Source organism: Betta splendens, chromosome 2 (genome assembly GCF_900634795.4).
Source record: "Betta splendens chromosome 2, fBetSpl5.4, whole genome shotgun sequence".
Taxonomy (NCBI): Eukaryota; Metazoa; Chordata; class Actinopteri; order Anabantiformes; family Osphronemidae; genus Betta; species Betta splendens.
In genome coordinates, this window is record NC_040882.2 from 16,042,513 (window position 1) to 16,062,495 (window position 19,983).

The following is a 19,983-nucleotide window of genomic DNA, read 5'->3' on the forward strand; positions in this document are numbered from 1 at the left end:
CAAAGACACTTACGACAAAAGTCCGGAGTTCTCCACTGGTGGACTTTGGCTCCAGCGCTTTGACAGGCATCAGTGTAGGCCTGGAGCTGGTCACACAGTACATGCAGCTGCCCATTAAACTGACACATGTCATACACACAGCTCTGGAAGAATGGAGTGGGATTCACCACATTGATGCACTCCCTGCAACAGAGCACAGTCAGTCAGAAACAGAGCACAGGCCACAATCTGCTGCTCTGTGACTTCCTTTCATTCTTTCTCACCTAAAGGGTCCAGCTGGGTCTTTGATTTTGCCACATTTCTCAGGTTTTACCACCTCAGCCTCCAGGTTGGGGTCACAGTCTGGGTCGGGCTTGGTGCCTGGGGTACACCTGATGAGAAAATATGTAGAAAGTAGAGTCAATTTCCAAAAGAAAGGCAATTTTATTTAATTTGTTCAGCCATATAGCTAGTACTGTAGCTAGCTAGTAATTACTGTAGATGTGAGTGTGTGTAGATGTGTCAGCATTCTTCTTTTTAATCTTTCTACCTTCTTGTGTGTACCTCTAACTGTGAAAGTGATCAAAGTGTGCAAAATATTTTCCCACTGGGATTAAAAAAGCTCTTTGAATCTTGATATCTCTGTTTAGCAACAACTTACTGTTGTCAATGAGGTGTCATTCTACTCATTAGAAGCTATGCAATTGGCCTAAACACACCAATCCATGATTGAGATTCTTTAGGTTCTTAGCTTTCATTTAAGTCATGCTCATATTTGTGAAGGTTTAAAAAAGGTTTGAAAGTGTAGTAGGAATGTATTAATATAATGGTATATCTACGGCCAGAGGTCTGAGTACAGAAATGGGACATATGGAAATCCATGAATTTCACAACTCACGATTCATCCTCATCTTCTTTGGTTTGCCAGCTGTTCCCAAAGTCATTGACATTCGCTACCAGAGAGCCGTCTGGTTTAGTGAAGTCATTGTTTGGGTTCCCATCATAATCTCCACAGAGACCACACATCTGGTCATGGTAAGAGCTGAAAAGACAAGGACAGGGAGTTAAAAAATGCTACTAGTAGCCAGGGTAAAACCAAAGTACTGTACAAGACACATTGAAACATAGATGTAAAGACTAAAGATGTAAAGCTGATTAAACTGTGCACATCATTCTGTCTTTGGTTAAATCAGAGTGAAACTGTTTCACTCTTGATATAAACTTCACTTTAGTATGTGAAGATTCTATGAATCTCGTGTGTGAGCAGATAAAAGTGGAGAGATACCCTAACAGTCTTCCCTCTGCATTAAAAACACATTCTCACATTTACAGGGATGAACTTCACCAGCTCTACACCAACCTGGGAACTGTAATCTGGGCGTAGTGGTTTCCATCCCAACGGACTCGAAGGCCAAAGGTCGTCTGCAGGGTGATGTACTGACCAGCAAGACTGAGAGACATGAGGGGAGACGGGGAGTGAGGCAGGGCCACTCGGAGTCCATTGACCTGCAACACACAAAAAGGAATAGGCGACATTAAGAATAATTGACAAACTCTTTAATAATATCCAACTTTCAACGTCCAATCAGAAACTCAGCATTAATACAAATACAGCTGTAGAGCTGGTTTGTGTCTCACATGTACATGTGTATTTTACTGTAGCTTATCCATTTGTCACTGTATGATAGTGAGAGTTTACATCAACTGCACAGATTAGCAGGTGATCAGTCGTGCTCTTCCTCTCGTTCATACTAACCAGCGTCCTCCTGCTCTTCAGCATTGTCACAGTGATTCCATTCACAGTGATGTACAGTTTCCGGAGATAGGAAACACCTGTCACTCCTCTCTCCTCATTCTTTCCCTCCACTGAGAACCAAGGACCTGCACATGGAGCAAAGCAGCAAATTCTGATATAGACAAAGTAAATTTCTACCAGTAGTTAAGGATTGTCCATGTTTTTCTACTTTACAGTAGAAGTGAGGGGTCTAAACTACATTTTCCTAAAGTGTTACAGGTGTTCCTAACAGCAGTTAACTAGTGACTACAAAAGGCATTTGAATATATCTCAGATGTACAGTGCTGCCATCTGTTGGTGAAGGTGGATCAGTTACTCTAAGTAACTACTGAAAGTACATATCTACTTAAATTAGATATGTTATATTATTTTCCTGTTACAAAAAAAGCCTCATACAAGCTTCAGCTACAGTTGTTAACTTTAAAAGACTTTCTACAAAACATAAAATATGACAATTTTGCTGTTACATCTATACAGTGCAGTTATAATGATCAAACTTTAGGCTTTAATGTTCAGATTATTTTATTTCACCAGGGATGTGAAGACCTATTCACCCTGAAGACTGGATGTGTATAAATTGTCCAAATACTTAACATAACATGTCTAAGCATGTTCGTACCTGTGTTGTTCCTGCAGGATCTGGCCAGTGTGTAGGTACATGTTCCCATGAAGCTGTAGAACTTCTTGTCAAAGGTGTTGTAATGAGGGTCTCCAGAGACCACGCAGTCCTGAGAACCTGAGACACAGACAACCAAATGAAGTTCCACATCTACTTAAAGACCAGGCTGAGGGTAAAGTGGGAGCAAACATACCAGTGGGGTAGCAGCCCAGCTCTCCATCCTGAAGTTTACACTCGTGCAGTGGGGGACATCCACCGGCCACACACGTGACAAATGGAGCATCACACCTGCATTTTAGCTTACAGTCCTCTACATAGAACTCCTCTCCTGGCTGAAACACACACAGACACGGTTGAACTAAATAAGAAAATTTTCCACCACAGCTGTTGGTCATTGTAGACTATTGCATTTATGAACAAACAATTTCGAAATCATGAAGAATGAACGTAAAGCATGCAAGACACACTCCTCCTACTCTACCTCATAATATTGTCCGTTGGTGTGGAGGCAGCCACATGAATTCTTCTTGACACACTTGCCAGCACTCAGCACATAGCCAGGATCACACACACAGGCCTCAGAGCAGGGTCCACTGCAGGACGGGGGTTTTCCAGAACATGTCTCCTGACAGGGGTCTGCACAGGGCTCATAGTGACTGTTGGGGGGACAGCTCAGAGCTGGAGGGAGGAGAGGAGGCAGACATCAGTCAAAGATTAGGACACAATGCTGGACATGATCACAGGGAGTTCAGAAACTCAATAATTCCATATACGCAAGAATTCACCAATGAATAGTGAGGTCTAAGTTCAGAATTAGAAGCAATGATCATTTCATCAGCACTAAAACCTTTTGCATTGTCTAAGTACTTGAGGACTGTGTGGTACAGTACAGTAGCTACTGTGGAGTGGAGTGAGGTCATTTCATCCTTACTAACTGGATCCCATCACAACAGGCTGGTATCTCATGCATCTGTCTCACGTTACTCTTCACACCCTACCCTCCCTACAGTATATGTGCAGTACATCCTTCCATCCTCCCACAAACACTCACGGCAAAAGGTCTCATTCCTCCAAGGTCCAATGTTGACCCCACGGTCCTGGCACTCATTCACGTAGGCTTCAATGGCTTCACACAGAACAGGTCTGGCACCTCCCAACTCACACAGGTCAAAGACACAGTTCTTGAAGTAGTTCTGAGAAACACACAAGTAAACACTGTACCTTTTTGTCGACTTCTGTGTGACTTTACTCATTCTCTGTTACGACTATATACGTGTCTGTGAACTGCGTGTTGTCTGAGTACATACATTGGGGTTGACTTTGGGGTGGCAAGCAGCAAATGGACCCTTTTTGTCCAGCAGCATTCCACAGAACCCAGAGCTCTCATAGATTTCCTGCTCTCCTTCATTACACCCAGGGACAGTTGTGTTAGGTTTCTTATTACACCTGCGGATACAGACGCTCTGTGTTAGTTAGTTTCATCATCTTCATCATTATTCACTAACAAGATTTCTACTCACCAAAACTGAGACAATTGAATGATACTGTATATGAAAGCGTATGTCTGTATACTACTCACTCTGGATTAGTGTTCCAGCTGTGTCCAAAGTCATTGGCATCGTTGGTCAATGATCCATCTGGTTTGCGGAACTCATCTTTAGTATTTCCATTATAATCTGCACACAGCCCACAAAGTTTGTCCTGATAGCTGGACAGGACAAGAAATCAGGACGTTAGTGGTTTGTGGAAGCTTCTGCTAACAAGTCCTTTAATAGAATGCTGCAGAACGAGACAGTCTGACAGCTTCAGTTCAGTCTTCACTTACTCTTTGATCACTTTGATGTCCATGAAGTGATTTCCATCATAGCGAACAGTCACACCAAAGTTCATGGACACAGTGTAGTGAACTCCAGACTTGAACACAGAGACACCAGTGGCTGGACTCACTGGCAAATGAACGTTGGTCCCATTCACCTTTATAGCAAAGCAGGTGTGAAGATCATTATTGAAGAAATGGTCTTTTAACTGTGGATCACAGCTTTTACTATTTGTGTAAAGACAAATAGTAATTCCTTTAAATACCCATGTCTCACCTGCACAGTGCCTCCTTTGAGAATGGAGATCTTCACCCTGTGTACATATACATGAACGGCCGCCACATAGGAAATGGTGGGCGTGTTGAAGCGATTCTCATTGTCAGCGTGGACCTCAAAATATGGCAGAGCGGTGTCATTGCAGAGTGCAGACATCAGGTAGCTGCAATTGCCCATGAAGTTGTAGTTCACTTTGTCAAAGGTGGTGTAGTGGGGATCACTAGTCGCTATGCATGTGGATGTACCTAAGGAAAAATACATGAGAAGTGTTCACTTTGTTATGTAGTTTATAAATAAATGGTTCCTGGTTCAACCAATAATTCTAAAGTGAGTCTGAATAATGACTTAAAACAGAACAGCAGATACTGGTTACAAATTACAATTACAGGAGATTTGGGTTCAACTTTTGGTAAAAAGTCAATATAAAGTCAAAATTTAGCAGGTTCCGGTGTCTCACATGTAGGAATATACTCCTACCCTATCTTGTATAAACTCTCATCATTACCTTTAGGGTAGCAGGCTGCAACACCGTTAACCTCGCGACACTCTTCAGTGGGGTCACAGGAGTTATCAACACATTCCAAAGTGTAGTTTCCTGCACAGCGACACAGGGTTGAGCAGCCATCTCCAAATATGATCTCACCAGGCTGAAATACAATTTTAAATGAGTACAACGAATACTTGCCATGAGGTAATTGGACTGACATGGTATTAAGCAATATCTGACCTCATAATAGTTATTCTGGTCATCCAGACAGCCACACTTCTCCAGGGGAACACAGCGCTGTCCTTTGAAGACGAAGCCTGGTTTACAGAAGCAGCCGCTGATGCAGGAGCCAGAGCAGTTGGTGGAGGGCTCCATACAGGTGGGGATACAGGCTGGACCACACTCTATATACTCTGCATCAGGTGGGCACGGCTCTGTACAGCAGAGATCAAAGAAATAAAAAAATCACACAACAAATAACATAGAAAGATCAGATAGAACAGGAGCATAACTAAGAGGCCTTGATGAGGAGGCGTCGTACTTGGTGGTGTAGTTGGTCCTGGAGTGGTTGGTTTAGGTGTAGTTGGTCCTGGAGTGGTTGGTTTAGGTGTAGTTGGTCCTGCAATTGTGAGATAGGAGTAGTTAAACTGTATATGTGGCAGATAATGCATTAGTAGATGCGTGGTGTAAATACGCTACATGGATAATTGTGTAGTTGTACGTAAACCAGCCTCAGATACAGTAAATGTGTTCTGTCTAATCGTTCTTACCTGTAGAGTGACAGTCCAGGACTCCATCCACCACTATGCACTCCTCTGTAGGGCTGCACTGCCAGGCCTCGCAGGTGATGTTGTGGTTGCCATGACACTGACAGCGCTCTGAGCAATTCATCTCTGTGAACCAAGTGTCTCCCAGCTGTAGACCCACACAAACAATGTTTTACCAACAGGTTCGTCATATGTTTAAATGTGATTTGTTGCAGGGCTTTTTGTGAGCACACCCACCGGTCTGTAATTTCCATCTCCATCAGTGCAGCCGCACTCACTCAGTGGGACACATTTGTCTCCACTGAGGACGAGGCCAGGGTTACAGATGCATCCCTCCACGCATGGATGGTTGCAGGAGCCACCGGGACCTGCAGGGTCCTGACAGCTGGGCTGGGGACAGGCGGGGCCGCATGGGGTGTAGTGACTGCCAGGAGGACACGTCAGGGCTAAAAGGAGGAGAACGTTTCATAAATCACCAAATTCTTGAAAACAATTGAAATTTCTACTTTCAAAAATGCATTATTCATGTCCATAACATGTATTGCAAGATGCACCACATTTTAGATTGCTAGTAATGACATATACTTCAAGTAATGAAACACAGACTTACGACAGAAGGTGCTGTTCCTCCATGCGATGGGGACTCCTGCTGCAGCACACAAGTCAGCATAGCTCTGTATGGCTTCGCACAAAGCCCCAGTCTGACCTCCGGTAGCACACATGTCATACACACAGTTTTCAAAGTATGGAGTGGGGGGCACGAATGCATGGCACGGCTTGAAGATACCTGGAAGCAACCGAACACAGACATAGAGGAGAACGATGGCAAACAGATTCAAAGTTTGCTGCCAAGCATAGATGTGCATGCAGGCCTTTGACTGACATACCATTGGGATCAGTGATCATGCCACAGCTGGTCGGCTTCTTTGCCTCCTCCTCTACATTTTTATCACAATCTTCCTGTCCTCCTCCATTCGTACAGCTGGAAAGAAATGAAAATCCTTATGTTTGCCTCTTTGAGACCTTAACAATTCAGGAAAGGTCTGACAGATATTGAACAGTGACTTTCACAGGTCATCTTCTCTAATGCGACTCACTCAGGACGTGGGTCAGGGACCTGCCAACTGTCTCCCAGTTCGTTAGTGTTAGCAGCTGGAGTACTGTCTGGTTTCAAGTTGTCATCTTTGGAGTTGCCATTAAAGTTTCCTGTCAGGTCAACAAACATGAAGGATCAGTACCAAGTGACAAACTCGAGTCCAACATTTGATTTGCTTGTTTTAAGAAGGAAACATGTAGCTATTAGGAAAAAAATTGACTAGAATCACTTGTCATAATTTGAAGACTAAAAGGTTTCACTGCTTCTTACCACACAGGCCACAGAGGAGACCGTTGTAAGACGTTGGCACAGTGACGTCAGCGTGGTGGTTCCCATCAAAACGCACCCTTAGGCCAAATGACGTCTCCAACACGATGAAAGTTCCACTCAAGTAGATCTTCATTCCAGTGATAGGGGTGATAGGAGGAACCACCAGAGTCCCATTGACCTGAACAGAGACATTTGTTCTAAATATGGACGAAGAGGATGGAAATGTAGTGAACAATAAATGTGAGCATCTCCTTACAAACCTGAACTGTGCGGCCTTTGCCAAGGATCACAGTGATACCGTTGACATTGATCACCACAGCCCTGACGTAGGAAATCTTGGTATTGCTTCCTCTGTGCTCATTCTGGGTGTCCACAGTAAAGTACGGCAAGTCAGAGGAAATGTTGCAGGGTTTGGTCAGGGTGTAGGAACAGGCTCCCATATAATGGTGACTGTGTTTGTCAAAGGTGGTGTAGTGAGGATCTCCAGATGCTGAGCAGATTCCACTTCCTGAATAGGACAGTTAGAAATGAAAGAGGTCTTATTACACTTACAACTAATGAAGTGGGTCCTATAAACCCACTGTTCCTCTATCTTATGCAATGTGCAGTATTTACTGTACAGTGAAACTAAGAATTCTTTCTTGATGTGGGCACGTGCCTGTTGTGTGTTTGTGTGCACTGCATGTGTTTAACATACCCAAGGGACGGCATTCATATTCTCCATCTTGTAACTGGCAGCTCTCAGTGGTTGGATTACAGCTGCTGTTGCGACACTGGATTAATCCTCCACTGTTACACACACACCTCTGCTCACAACCCTCCAAGAGCCAGTCATCACCCACCTAACAAACAAATACAGTGCAAATTACACAACCATCATATTGAGAATGAGAGACAATTAATTTTCTATCCTCCAACCTACTGTATGATAAAAGAGAACTTGTTTCCACTCACAGGGTGATAGGATCCACTGGTGTCCACACAGCCACAGTCCTTCAGAGCCACACACTTGTCGTTGCTGAGAATGAAGCCTGGGTTACACTCGCAACCCTCTACACACACGTCCTCACAGCCTGAAGGTCCAACAGCACCCTGGCATGTCTCTGGACATGAACTCACACACAGAGAGTAGGAGCTGTTGGGAGGACAGGCCAGGGCTGAATAGAGACAAGAGGAACAGACAGAGGGGGAGATGCTGGTTCAGAAGCTGGATACAACAAGTAAGAGACTGGAATGAAGCAAAAAAGGTAAGTGTGACGGGCTGGATCAACATAAACCTCTCTACTAAAGGGGTGGATTGAATCATAAAATACAAACGGAAACCGAGAGATCACAACTATTGTGAAAATATTATCTGAGGATTTTCTAACAAAGTCTGAACAGACATACAATAAAAGCAGCACATCAATTAATGAAAACGCCAGGACTACATTTACTACAGAAGAGGACACTTGGCCTGTGTCCAGAGTCTTGGACAAAGACACTTACGACAAAAGTCCGGAGTTCTCCACTGGTGGACTTTGGCTCCAGCGCTTTGACAGGCATCAGTGTAGGCCTGGAGCTGGTCACACAGTACATGCAGCTGCCCATTAAACTGACACATGTCATACACACAGCTCTGGAAGAATGGAGTGGGATTCACCACATTGATGCACTCCCTGCAACAGAGCACAGTCAGTCAGAAACAGAGCACAGGCCACAATCTGCTGCTCTGTGACTTCCTTTCATTCTTTCTCACCTAAAGGGTCCAGCTGGGTCTTTGATTTTGCCACATTTCTCAGGTTTTACCACCTCAGCCTCCAGGTTGGGGTCACAGTCTGGGTCAGGCTTGGTGCCTGGGGTACACCTGATGAGAAAATATGGAGAAAGTAGAGTCAATTTCCAAAAAGAAAGGCAATATTATTTAATTTGTTCGGCCATATAGCTAGTACTGTAGCTAGCTAGTAATTACTGTAGATGTGAGTGTGTGTAGATGTGTTAGCATTCTTCTTTTTAATCTTTCTACCTTCTTGTGTGTACCTCTAACTGTGAAAGTGATCAAAGTGTGCAAAATGTTTTCCCTCTGGGATTAAAAAAGTTTTTTGAATCTTATAATAATGGTATATCTACGGCCAAAGGTCTGAGTACAGAAATGGGACATATGGAAATCCATGAATTTCACAACTCACGATTCATCCTCATCTTCTTTGGTTTGCCAGCTGTTCCCAAAGTCATTGACATTCGCTACCAGAGAGCCGTCTGGTTTAGTGAAGTCATTGTTCGGGTTCCCATCATAATCTCCACAGAGACCACACATCTGGTCATGGTAAGAGCTGAAAAGACAAGGACAGGGAGTTACAAAATGCTACTAGTAGCCAGGGTAAAACCAAAGTACAAGACATGGTGGAACATACTGTAGATGTAAAGACTACTGTAATTGACAAAATTTGAGCTGATTAAACAGTGCACATCTTTCTGTCTTTGTTTAAATCAGAGTGAAACTGTTTCACTCTTGATATAAACTTCACTTCAGTATGTGAAGATTCTATGAATCTCGTGTGAGAGCAGATAAAAGTGGAGAGATACCCTAACAGTCTTCCCTCTGTATTAAAAACACATTCTCACATTTACAGAGATGAACTTCACCAGCTCTACACCAACCTGGGAACTGTAATCTGGGCGTAGTGGTTTCCATCCCAACGGACTCGAAGGCCAAAGGTCGTCTGCAGGGTGATGTACTGACCAGCAAGACTGAGAGACATGAGGGGAGACGGGGAGTGAGGCAGGGCCACTCGAAGTCCATTGACCTGCAACACACAAGAAGGAAAAGGCGACATTAAGAATAATCGACAAACTATTTACTAATATCCAACTTTCAATTTCCGATCGGAAACTCAGCTTTAATACAGAGACAGCTGTAGAGCTGGTGTGTGTCTCACATGTACAGTACATGTGTATTTTACTGTAGCTTATCCAGTTGTCATTGTATGATAGTGAGAGTTTACATCAACTGCACAGATTAGCAGGTGATCAGTCGTGCTCTTTGTCTCGTTCATACTAACCAGCGTCCTCCTGCTCTTCAGCAATGTCACAGTGATTCCATTTACAGTGATGTACAGTTTCCGGAGATAGGAAACACCTGTCACTCCTCTCTCCTCATTCTTTCCCTCCACTGAGAACCAAGGACCTGCACATGGAGCAAAACAGCAAATTCTGATATAGACAAAGTAAATTTCTACCAATAGTTAAGGATTGTGCTTGTTCTTCTACTTTACAGTAGAAGCTAAGGTATAAACTACATTGGACAGTCAGCTAACTAGTGACTACAAAAGGCATTGGAATATATCATGCAGATGTACAGTGCTGCCATCTGTTGGTGAAGGTGGATCAGTTACTCTGCGTAACTACTTACTGTAAAGTACATAACTACCTAAATTAGATATGTGGACTAAGTTGTTTGAACTCTTTTAAAAGACTTTCTACAAAACATAAAATATGACAATTTTGCTGTTACATCTATACAGTGCAGTTATACTGATAAAACGTGACTTTTATGTTCAATTTATTTATTTTCACTCTGGATGTGCAGACTTATTCATCCTGAAGACTGGATGTGTATAAATTGTCCAAATACTTAACATAACATGTCTACGCTTGTTCCTACCTGTGTTGTTCCTGCAGGATCTGGCCAGTGTGTAGGTACATGTTCCCATGAAGCTGTAGAACTTCTTGTCAAAGGTGTTGTAATGAGGGTCTCCAGAGACCACGCAGTCCTGAGAACCTGAGACACAGACAACCAAATGAAGTTCCACATCTACTTAATAACCAGGCTGAGGGTAAAGTGGGAGCTAACATACCAGTGGGGTAGCAGCCCAGCTCTCCATCCTGAAGTTTACACTCATGCAGTGGGGGACATCCACCGGCCACACACGTGACAAATGGAGCATCACACCTGCATTTTAGCTTACAGTCCTCTACATAGAACTCCTCTCCTGGCTGAAACACACACAGACACGGTTGAACTAAATAAGAAAATTTTCCACCACAGCTGTTGGTCATTGTGGACTATTGCATTTATGAACAAACAATTTCGAAATCATGAAGAATGAACGTAAAGCATGCAAGACACACTCCTCCTACTCTACCTCATAATATTGTCCGTTGGTGTGGAGGCAGCCACATGAATTCTTCTTGACACACTTGCCAGCACTCAGCACATAGCCAGGATCACACACACAGGCCTCAGAGCAGGGTCCACTGCAGGACGGGGGTTTTCCAGTACATGTCTCCTGACAGGGGTCTGCACAGGGCTCATAGTGACTGTTGGGGGGACAGCTCAGAGCTGGAGGGAGGAGAGGAGGCAGACATCAGTCAAAGATTAGGACACAATGCTGGACATGATCACAGGGAGTTCAGAAACTCAATAATTCCATATACGCAAGAATTCACCAATGAATAGTGAGGTCTAAGTTCAGAATTAGAAGCAATGATCATTTCATCAGCACTAAAACCTTTTGCATTGTCTAAGTACTTGAGGACTGTGTGGTACAGTACAGTAGCTACTGTGTCAGTGGAGGTCATTTCATCCCTACTAACTGGATCCCATCACAACAGGCTGGTATCTCATGCGTCTGTCTCACGTTACTCTTCACACCCTACCCTCCCTACAGTATATGTGCAGTACATCCTTCCATCCTCCCACAAACACTCACGGCAAAAGGTCTCATTCCTCCAAGGTCCAATGTTGACCCCACGGTCCTGGCACTCATTCACGTAGGCTTCAATGGCTTCACACAGAACAGGTCTGGCACCTCCCAACTCACACAGGTCAAAGACACAGTTCTTGAAGTAGTTCTGAGAAACACACAAGTAAACACTGTACCTTTTTGTCGACTTCTGTGTGACTTTACTCATTCTCTGTTACGACTATATACGTGTCTGTGAACTGCGTGTTGTCTGAGTACATACATTGGGGTTGACTTTGGGGTGGCAAGCAGCAAATGGACCCTTTTTGTCCAGCAGCATTCCACAGAACCCAGAGCTCTCATAGATTTCCTGCTCTCCTTCATTACACCCAGGGACAGTTGTGTTAGGTTTCTTATTACACCTGCGGATACAGACGCTCTGTGTTAGTTAGATTCATCATCTTCATCATTATTCACTAACAAGATTTCTACTCACCAAAACTGAGACAATTGAATGATACTGTATATGAAAGCGTATGTCTGTATACTACTCACTCTGGATTAGTGTTCCAGCTGTGTCCAAAGTCATTGGCATCGTTGGTCAATGATCCATCTGGTTTGCGGAACTCATCTTTAGTATTTCCATTATAATCTGCACACAGCCCACAAAGTTTGTCCTGATAGCTGGACAGGACAAGAAATCAGGACGTTAGTGGTTTGTGGAAGGTTCTGCTAACAAGTCCTTTAATAGAATGCTGCAGAACAAGACAGTCTGACAGCTTCAGTTCAGTCTTACTCTTTGATCACTTTGATGTCCATGAAGTGATTTCCATCATAGCGAACAGTCACACCAAAGTTCATGGACACAGTGTAGTGAACTCCAGACTTGAACACAGAGACACCAGTGGCTGGACTCACTGGCAAATGAACGTTGGTCCCATTCACCTTTATAGCAAAGCAGGTGTGAAGATCATTAGTGAAGAAATGGTCTTTTAACTGTGGATCACAGCTTTTACTATTTGTGTAAAGACAAATAGTAATTCCTTTAAATACCCATGTCTCACCTGCACAGTGCCTCCTTTGAGAATGGAGATCTTCACCTTGTGTACATATACATGAACGGCCGCCACATAGGAAATGGTGGGCGTGTTGAAGCGATTCTCATTGTCAGCGTGGACCTCAAAATATGGCAGAGCGGTGTCATTGCAGAGTGCAGACATCAGGTAGCTGCAGTTGCCCATGAAGTTGTAGTTCACTTTGTCAAAGGTGGTGTAGTGGGGATCACTAGTCGCTATGCATGTGGATGTACCTAAGGAAAAAATACATGAGTAGTGTTCACTTTGTTATGTAGTTTATAAATAAATGGTTCCTGGTTCAACCAATAATTCTAAAGTGAGTCTGAATAATGACTTAAAACAGAACAGCAGATACTGGTTACAAATTACAATTACAGGAGATTTGGGTTCAACTTTTGGTAAAAAGTCAATATAAAGTCAAAATTTAGCAGGTTCCGGTGTCTCACATGTAGGAATATACTCCTACCCTATCTTGTATAAACTCTCATAATTACCTTTAGGGTAGCAGGCTGCAACACCGTTAACCTCGCGACACTCTTCAGTGGGGTCACAGGAGTTATCAACACATTCCAAAGTGTAGTTCCCTGCACAGCGACACAGCGTTGAGCAGCCATCTCCAAATATGATCTCACCAGGCTGAAATACAATTTTAAATTAGTACAACGAATACTTGCCATGAGGTAATTGCACTGGCATGGCATTAGACAATATCTGACCTCATAATAATTATTCTGGTCATCCAGACAGCCACACTTCTCCAGGGGAACACAGCGCTGTCCTTTGAAGACGAAGCCTGGTTTACAGAAGCAGCCGCTGATGCAGGAGCCAGAGCAGTTGGTGGAGGGCTCCATACAGGTGGGGATACAGGCTGGACCACACTCTATATACTCTGCATCAGGTGGACACGGTTCTGTACGGCAGAGATCAAAGAAATGAAAAAATCACACAACAAATGAAATAGAAAGATCAGATAGAACAGGAGCATAATTAAGAGGCCTTGATGAGGAGGTGTCCTACTTGGTGGTGGTGTAGTTGGTCCTGGAGTCGTTGGTTTAGGTGTAGTTGGTCCTGGAGTGGTTGGTTTAGGTGTAGTTGGTCCTGGAGTGGTTGGTTTAGGTGTAGTTGGTCCTGCAATTGTGAGATAGGAGTAGTTAAACTGTATATGTGGCAGATAATGCATTAGTAGATGCGTGGTGTAAATACGCTACATGGATGTTTGTGTAGTTGTACGTAAACCAGCCTCAGATACAGTAAATGTGTTCTGTCTAATCGTTCTTACCTGTAGAGTGACAGTCCAGGACTCCATCCACCACTTTACACTCCTCTGTAGGGCTGCACTGCCAGGCCTCGCAGGTGATGTTGTGGTTGCCATGACACTGACAGCGCTCTGAGCAATTCATCTCTGTGAACCAAGTGTCTCCCAGCTGTAGACCCACACAAACAATGTTTTACCAACAGGTTCATCATATGTTTAAATGTGATTTGTTGCAGGGCTTTTTGTGAGCACACCCACCGGTCTGTAATTTCCATCTCCATCAGTGCAGCCGCACTCACTCAGTGGGACACATTTGTCTCCACTGAGGACGAGGCCAGGGTTACAGATGCATCCCTCCACGCATGGATGGTTGCAAGAGCCACCGGGACCTGCAGGGTCCTGACAGCTGGGCTGGGGACAGGCGGGGCCGCATGGGGTGTAGTGACTGCCAGGAGGACACGTCAGGGCTAAAAGGAAGAGAACGTTTCAAAAATCACCAACTTTTTGAAAACAATTGAAATTTCTACTTTCAAAAATGCATTATTCATGTCCATAACATGTATTGCAAGATGCACCACATTTTAGATTGCTAGTGATGACATATACTTCAAGTAATGAAACACAGACTTACGACAGAAGGTGCTGTTCCTCCATGCGATGGGGACTCCTGCTGCAGCACACAAGTCAGCATAGCTCTGTATGGCTTCGCACAACGCCCCAGTCTGACCTCCGGTAGCACACATGTCATACACACAGTTTTCAAAGTATGGAGTGGGGGGCACGAATGCATGGCACGGCTTGAAGATACCTGGAAGCAACCGAACACAGACATAGAGGAAACAATGGCAGACAGATTCAAAATTTGCCGCCAAGCATAGATGTGCATGCAGGCCTTTGATTGACATACCATTGGGATCAGTGATCATGCCACAGCTGGTCGGCTTCTTTGCCTCCTCCTCTACATTTTTATCACAATCTTCCTGTCCTCCTCCATTCGTACAGCTGGAAAGAAATGAAAATCATTATGTTTGCCTCTTTGAGACCTTAACAATTCAGGAAAGGTCTGACAGATACTGAACAGTGACTTTCACAGGTCATCTTCTCTAATGCGACTCACTCAGGACGTGGGTCAGGGACCTGCCAACTGTCTCCCAGTTCGTTGGTGTTAGCAGCTGGAGTATTGTCTGGTTTCAAGTTGTCATCTTTGGAGTTGCCATTAAAGTTTCCTGTCAGGTCACCAAACATGAAGGATCAGTACAAAGCGGCAAACTTGAGTCCAACATTTGATTTGCTTGTTTTAAGAAGGAAACATGTAGCTATTAGGAAAAAAATTGACTAGAATCACTTGTTATAATTTAAAGACTAATAGGTTTCACTGCTTCTTACCACACAGGCCACAGAGAAGGCCATTGTAAGACGTTGGCACAGTGACGTCAGCGTGGTGGTTCCCATCAAAACGCACCCTTAGGCCAAATGACGTCTCCAACACGATGAATGTTCCACTCAAGTAGATCTTCATTCCAGTGATAGAGGTGATAGGAGGAACCACCAGAGTCCCATTAACCTGAACAGAGACATTTGTTCTAAATATGGACGAAGGGGATGGAAATGTAGTGAACAATAAATGTGAGCATCTCCTTACAAACCTGAACTGTGCGGCCTTTGCCAAGGATCACAGTGATACCGTTGACATTGATCACCACAGCCCTGACGTAGGAAATCTTGGTATTGCTTCCTCTGTGCTCATTCTGGGTGTCCACAGTAAAGTACGGCAAGTCAGAGGAAATGTTGCAGGGTTTGGTCAGGGTGTAGGAACAGGCTCCCATATAATGGTGACTGTGTTTGTCAAAGGTGGTGTAGTGAGGATCTCCAGATGCTGAGCAGATTCCCCTTCCTGAATAGGACAGTTAAGAATGAAAGAAGACTTATTACACTTACAACTAGCAAAGTGGCTCCTATAAACCCACTGTTCCAGTAACTAGTACAATGTGCAGCATTTACAGTGAAACTAAGAATTCATACTTGATGTAGGCACATGCCTGTTGTGTGTTTGTGTGCACTGTTTGTTTGTGTGCATGTGTTTAACATACCCAAAGGACGGCATTCATACTCTCCATCTTGTAACTGGCAGCTCTCAGTGGTTGGATTGCAGCTGCTGTTGCGACACTGGATCGATCCTCCACTGTTACACACACACCTCTGCTCACAACCCTCCAAGAACCAGTCATCACCCACCTAACAAAAACATACAGTGCAAATTACACAACCATCATATTGAGAATGAGAGACAATTCACTTTCTATCCTTCAACCTATGATGAAAGTGACTGAGACTTGTTTCCACTCACAGGGTGATAGGATCCACTGGTGTCCACACAGCCACAGTCCTTCAGAGCCACACACTTGTCGTTGCTGAGAATGAAGCCTGGGTTACACTCGCAACCCTCTACACACACGTCCTCACAGCCTGAAGGTCCAACAGCACCCTGGCATGTCTCTGGACATGAACTCACACACAGAGAGTAGGAGCTGTTGGGAGGACAGGCCAGGGCTGAATAGAGACAAGAGGAACAGACAGAGGGAGAGATGCTGGTTCAGAAGCTGGATACAACAAGTAAGAGACTGGAATGAAGCAAAAAAGGTAAGTGTGACGGGCTGGATCAACAGAAACCTTTCTACTAAAGGGGTGGATTGAATCATAAAATACAAACTGAAGCCGAGAAGTCGCAACTATTGTGAAAATGTTATCTGAGGATTTTCTAACAAAGTCTGAAAAGACATACAATAAAAGCAGCACATCAATTAATGAAAAAGCCAGGACTACATTTACTACAGAAGAGGACACTTGGCCTGTGTCCAGAGTCTTGGACAAAGACACTTACGACAAAAGTCCGGAGTTCTCCACTGGTGGACTTTGGCTCCAGCGCTTTGACAGGCATCAGTGTAGACCTGGAGCTGGTCACACAGTACATGCAGCTGCCCATTAAACTGACACATGTCATACACACAGCTCTGGAAGAATGGAGTGGGATTCACCACATTGATGCACTCCCTGCAACAGAGCACAGTCAGTCAGAAACAGAGCTCACGGCCACAATCTGCTGCTCTGTGACTTCCTCTCATTCTTTCTCACCTAAAGGGTCCAGATGGGTCTTTGATTTTGCCACATTTCTCAGGTTTTACCACCTCAGCCTCCAGGTTGGGGTCACAGTCTGGGTCGGGCTTGGTGCCTGGGGTACACCTGATGAGAAAATATGTAGAAAGTAAAGTCAATTTCCAAAAAGAAAGGCAATTTTATTTAATTTGTTCGGCCATATAGCTAGTACTGTAGCTAGCTAGTAATTAGATGTGAGTGTGTGTAGATGTGTTAGCATTCTTCTTTTTAATCTTTCTACCTTCTTGTGTGTACCTCTAACTATGAAAGTGATCAAAGTGTGCAAAATATTTTCCCACTAGGATTAAAAAAGCTTTTTGAATCTTGATATCTCTGTTTAGCAACAACTTACTGTTGTCAATGAGGTGTCATTCTACTCATTAGAAGCTATGCAATTGGCCTAAACACGCCAATCCATGATTGAGATGCTTAAGGTTCTTAGCTTTCATTTAAGCCATGCTCATATTTGTGAAGGTTTGAAAAGGTTTGAAAGTCTAGTAGGAATGTATTAATATAATGGTATATCTACGGCCAGAGGTCTAAGTACAGAAATGGGACATATGGAAATCCATGAATTTCACAACTCACGATTCATCCTCATCTTCTTTGGTTTGCCAGCTGTTCCCAAAGTCATTGACATTCGCTACCAGAGAGCCGTCTGGTTTAATGAAGTCATTGTTTGGGTTCCCATCATAATCTCCACAGAGACCACACATCTGGTCATGGTAAGAGCTGAAAAGACAAGGAAAGGGAGTTAAAAATGCTACTAGTAGCCAGGGTAAAACCAAAGTACAAGACATGGTGGAACATACTGTAGTTATAAAGACTACTTTAATACTACTACTGTAATTGACAAAATATGAGCTGATTAAACTGTGCACATCTTTCTGTCTTTGGTTAAATCAGAGTGAAACTGTTTCACTCTTGATATAAACTTCACTTCAGTATGTGAAGATTCAATGAATCTCGTGTGTGAGCAGATAAAAGTGGAGAGATACCTCACTGTCTTCCCTCTGCATTAAAAACAAATTCTCACATTTACAAAGATGAACTTCACCAGCTCTACACCAACCTGGGAACTGTAATCTGGGCGTAGTGGTTTCCATCCCAACGGACTCGAAGGCCAAAGGTCGTCTGCAGGGTGACGTACTGACCAGCAAGACTGAGAGACATGAGGGGAGACGGGGAGTGAGGCAGGGCCACTCGGAGTCCATTGACCTGCAACACACAAGAAGGAATAGGCGACATTAAGAATAATTGACAAACAATTTACTATTATCCAATTTTCAATGATAGTGAGAGTTTACATCAACTGCACAGATTAGCAGGTGATCAGTCGTGCTCTTTGTCTCGTTCATACTAACCAGTGTCCTCCTGCTCTTCAGCATGGTCACAGTGATTCCATTTACAGTGATGTACAGTTTCCGGAGATAGGAAACACCTGTCACTCCTCTCTCCTCATTCTTTCCCTCCACTGAGAACCAAGGACCTGCCCATGGAGCAAAACAGCAAATTCTGATATAGACAAAGTAAATTTCTAACAGTAGTTACGGATTATCCATGATCTTCTACTTTACAGTAGAAGCTAAGGTCTAAACTACATTTTCCAACAGGTGTACAGTCAGTTAACTAGTGACTACAAAAGGCATTTGAATATATCATGCAGATGTACAGTGCTGCCATATTTTGGTGAAGGTGGATCAGTTGCTCTACGAGTAAGTATCTTCTTAAGGTACCTATCTACTTAAATTAGATATGTGGCACTATGTTGTTTGAACTAAAATGTTGACATTAATTGATTATGTCTGCTGAATTCTGACAACCTTCATACAATTGGTCACTTTAAAGATTGTCTACAAAACATAAATTATGACAATTTTGCTGTTACATCTATACAGTGCAGTTATACTGATCAAACGTGACTTTTATGTTCACATTATTTAATTTCACTCTGGATGTGCAGACTTATTCATCCTGAAGACTGGATGTGTATAAATTGTCCAAATACTTAACACAACATGTCTAAGCATGTTCGTACCTGTGTTGTTCCTGCAGGATCTGGCCAGTGTGTAGGTACATGTTCCCATGAAGCTGTAGAACTTCTTGTCAAAGGTGTTGTAATGAGGGTCTCCAGAGACCACGCAGTCCTGAGAACCTGAGACACAGACAACCAAATGAAGTTCCACATCTACTTAAAGACCAGGCTGAGGGTAAAGTGGGAGCAAACATACCAGTGGGGTAGCAGCCCAGCTCTCCATCCTGAAGTTTACACTCATGCAGTGGGGGACATCCACCGGCCGCACACGTGACAAATGGAGCATCACACCTGCATTTTAGCTTACAGTCCTCTACATAGAACTCCTCTCCTGGCTGAAACACACACAGACATGGTTGAACTAAGTTAGAAAATTCTCCACCACAACTGTTGTTTATTGTGGCCATTTGCATTTATGAACAAACAATTTCAAAATCATGAAGAATGAACGTAAAGCATGAAAGACACACTCCTCCTACTCTACCTCATAATATTGTCCGTTGGTGTGGAGGCAGCCACATGAATTCTTCTTGACGCACTTGCCAGCACTCAGGACGTAGCCAGGATCACACACACAGGCCTCAGAGCAGGGTCCACTGCAGGACGGGGGTTTTCCAGAACATGTCTGCTGACAGGGGTCTGCACAGGGCTCATAGTGACTGTTGGGGGGACAGCTCAGAGCTGGAGGGAGGAG

General features: G+C 43.7%; 1 protein-coding gene across 1 annotated transcript in view; it reads right to left on the reverse strand.

The window, feature by feature from the left end:
* The window catches only part of zanl (zonadhesin, like), a 44,180-nt gene that overhangs the window by 8,744 nt on the left and 15,453 nt on the right, over positions 1-19,983 (reverse strand). The window contains exons 42-99 of the mRNA XM_055502446.1: positions 19,774-19,970; positions 19,486-19,624; positions 19,293-19,409; positions 18,619-18,743; positions 18,327-18,472; positions 17,843-17,986; positions 17,234-17,341; positions 16,983-17,152; positions 16,449-16,651; positions 16,192-16,336; positions 15,748-15,995; positions 15,488-15,665; positions 15,219-15,327; positions 15,009-15,103; positions 14,733-14,909; positions 14,360-14,568; positions 14,126-14,270; positions 13,864-13,974; positions 13,563-13,756; positions 13,341-13,482; positions 12,835-13,079; positions 12,567-12,715; positions 12,326-12,454; positions 12,054-12,192; positions 11,798-11,939; positions 11,231-11,427; positions 10,943-11,081; positions 10,750-10,866; positions 10,148-10,272; positions 9,747-9,892; positions 9,275-9,418; positions 8,845-8,952; positions 8,595-8,764; positions 8,061-8,263; positions 7,804-7,948; positions 7,367-7,614; positions 7,107-7,284; positions 6,838-6,946; positions 6,628-6,722; positions 6,351-6,527; positions 5,978-6,186; positions 5,744-5,888; positions 5,515-5,592; positions 5,214-5,407; positions 4,992-5,133; positions 4,487-4,731; positions 4,219-4,367; positions 3,973-4,101; positions 3,701-3,839; positions 3,445-3,586; positions 2,875-3,071; positions 2,587-2,725; positions 2,394-2,510; positions 1,736-1,860; positions 1,340-1,485; positions 878-1,021; positions 264-371; positions 14-183 (exon numbers count right to left, since the gene is read on the reverse strand). Coding sequence (XP_055358421.1) covers positions 14-183; positions 264-371; positions 878-1,021; positions 1,340-1,485; positions 1,736-1,860; positions 2,394-2,510; positions 2,587-2,725; positions 2,875-3,071; positions 3,445-3,586; positions 3,701-3,839; positions 3,973-4,101; positions 4,219-4,367; positions 4,487-4,731; positions 4,992-5,133; positions 5,214-5,407; positions 5,515-5,592; positions 5,744-5,888; positions 5,978-6,186; positions 6,351-6,527; positions 6,628-6,722; positions 6,838-6,946; positions 7,107-7,284; positions 7,367-7,614; positions 7,804-7,948; positions 8,061-8,263; positions 8,595-8,764; positions 8,845-8,952; positions 9,275-9,418; positions 9,747-9,892; positions 10,148-10,272; positions 10,750-10,866; positions 10,943-11,081; positions 11,231-11,427; positions 11,798-11,939; positions 12,054-12,192; positions 12,326-12,454; positions 12,567-12,715; positions 12,835-13,079; positions 13,341-13,482; positions 13,563-13,756; positions 13,864-13,974; positions 14,126-14,270; positions 14,360-14,568; positions 14,733-14,909; positions 15,009-15,103; positions 15,219-15,327; positions 15,488-15,665; positions 15,748-15,995; positions 16,192-16,336; positions 16,449-16,651; positions 16,983-17,152; positions 17,234-17,341; positions 17,843-17,986; positions 18,327-18,472; positions 18,619-18,743; positions 19,293-19,409; positions 19,486-19,624; positions 19,774-19,970 — 8,925 coding nt within the window. The remainder of the gene's footprint in view (positions 1-13; positions 184-263; positions 372-877; positions 1,022-1,339; positions 1,486-1,735; positions 1,861-2,393; positions 2,511-2,586; positions 2,726-2,874; positions 3,072-3,444; positions 3,587-3,700; positions 3,840-3,972; positions 4,102-4,218; positions 4,368-4,486; positions 4,732-4,991; positions 5,134-5,213; positions 5,408-5,514; positions 5,593-5,743; positions 5,889-5,977; positions 6,187-6,350; positions 6,528-6,627; positions 6,723-6,837; positions 6,947-7,106; positions 7,285-7,366; positions 7,615-7,803; positions 7,949-8,060; positions 8,264-8,594; positions 8,765-8,844; positions 8,953-9,274; positions 9,419-9,746; positions 9,893-10,147; positions 10,273-10,749; positions 10,867-10,942; positions 11,082-11,230; positions 11,428-11,797; positions 11,940-12,053; positions 12,193-12,325; positions 12,455-12,566; positions 12,716-12,834; positions 13,080-13,340; positions 13,483-13,562; positions 13,757-13,863; positions 13,975-14,125; positions 14,271-14,359; positions 14,569-14,732; positions 14,910-15,008; positions 15,104-15,218; positions 15,328-15,487; positions 15,666-15,747; positions 15,996-16,191; positions 16,337-16,448; positions 16,652-16,982; positions 17,153-17,233; positions 17,342-17,842; positions 17,987-18,326; positions 18,473-18,618; positions 18,744-19,292; positions 19,410-19,485; positions 19,625-19,773; positions 19,971-19,983) is intronic.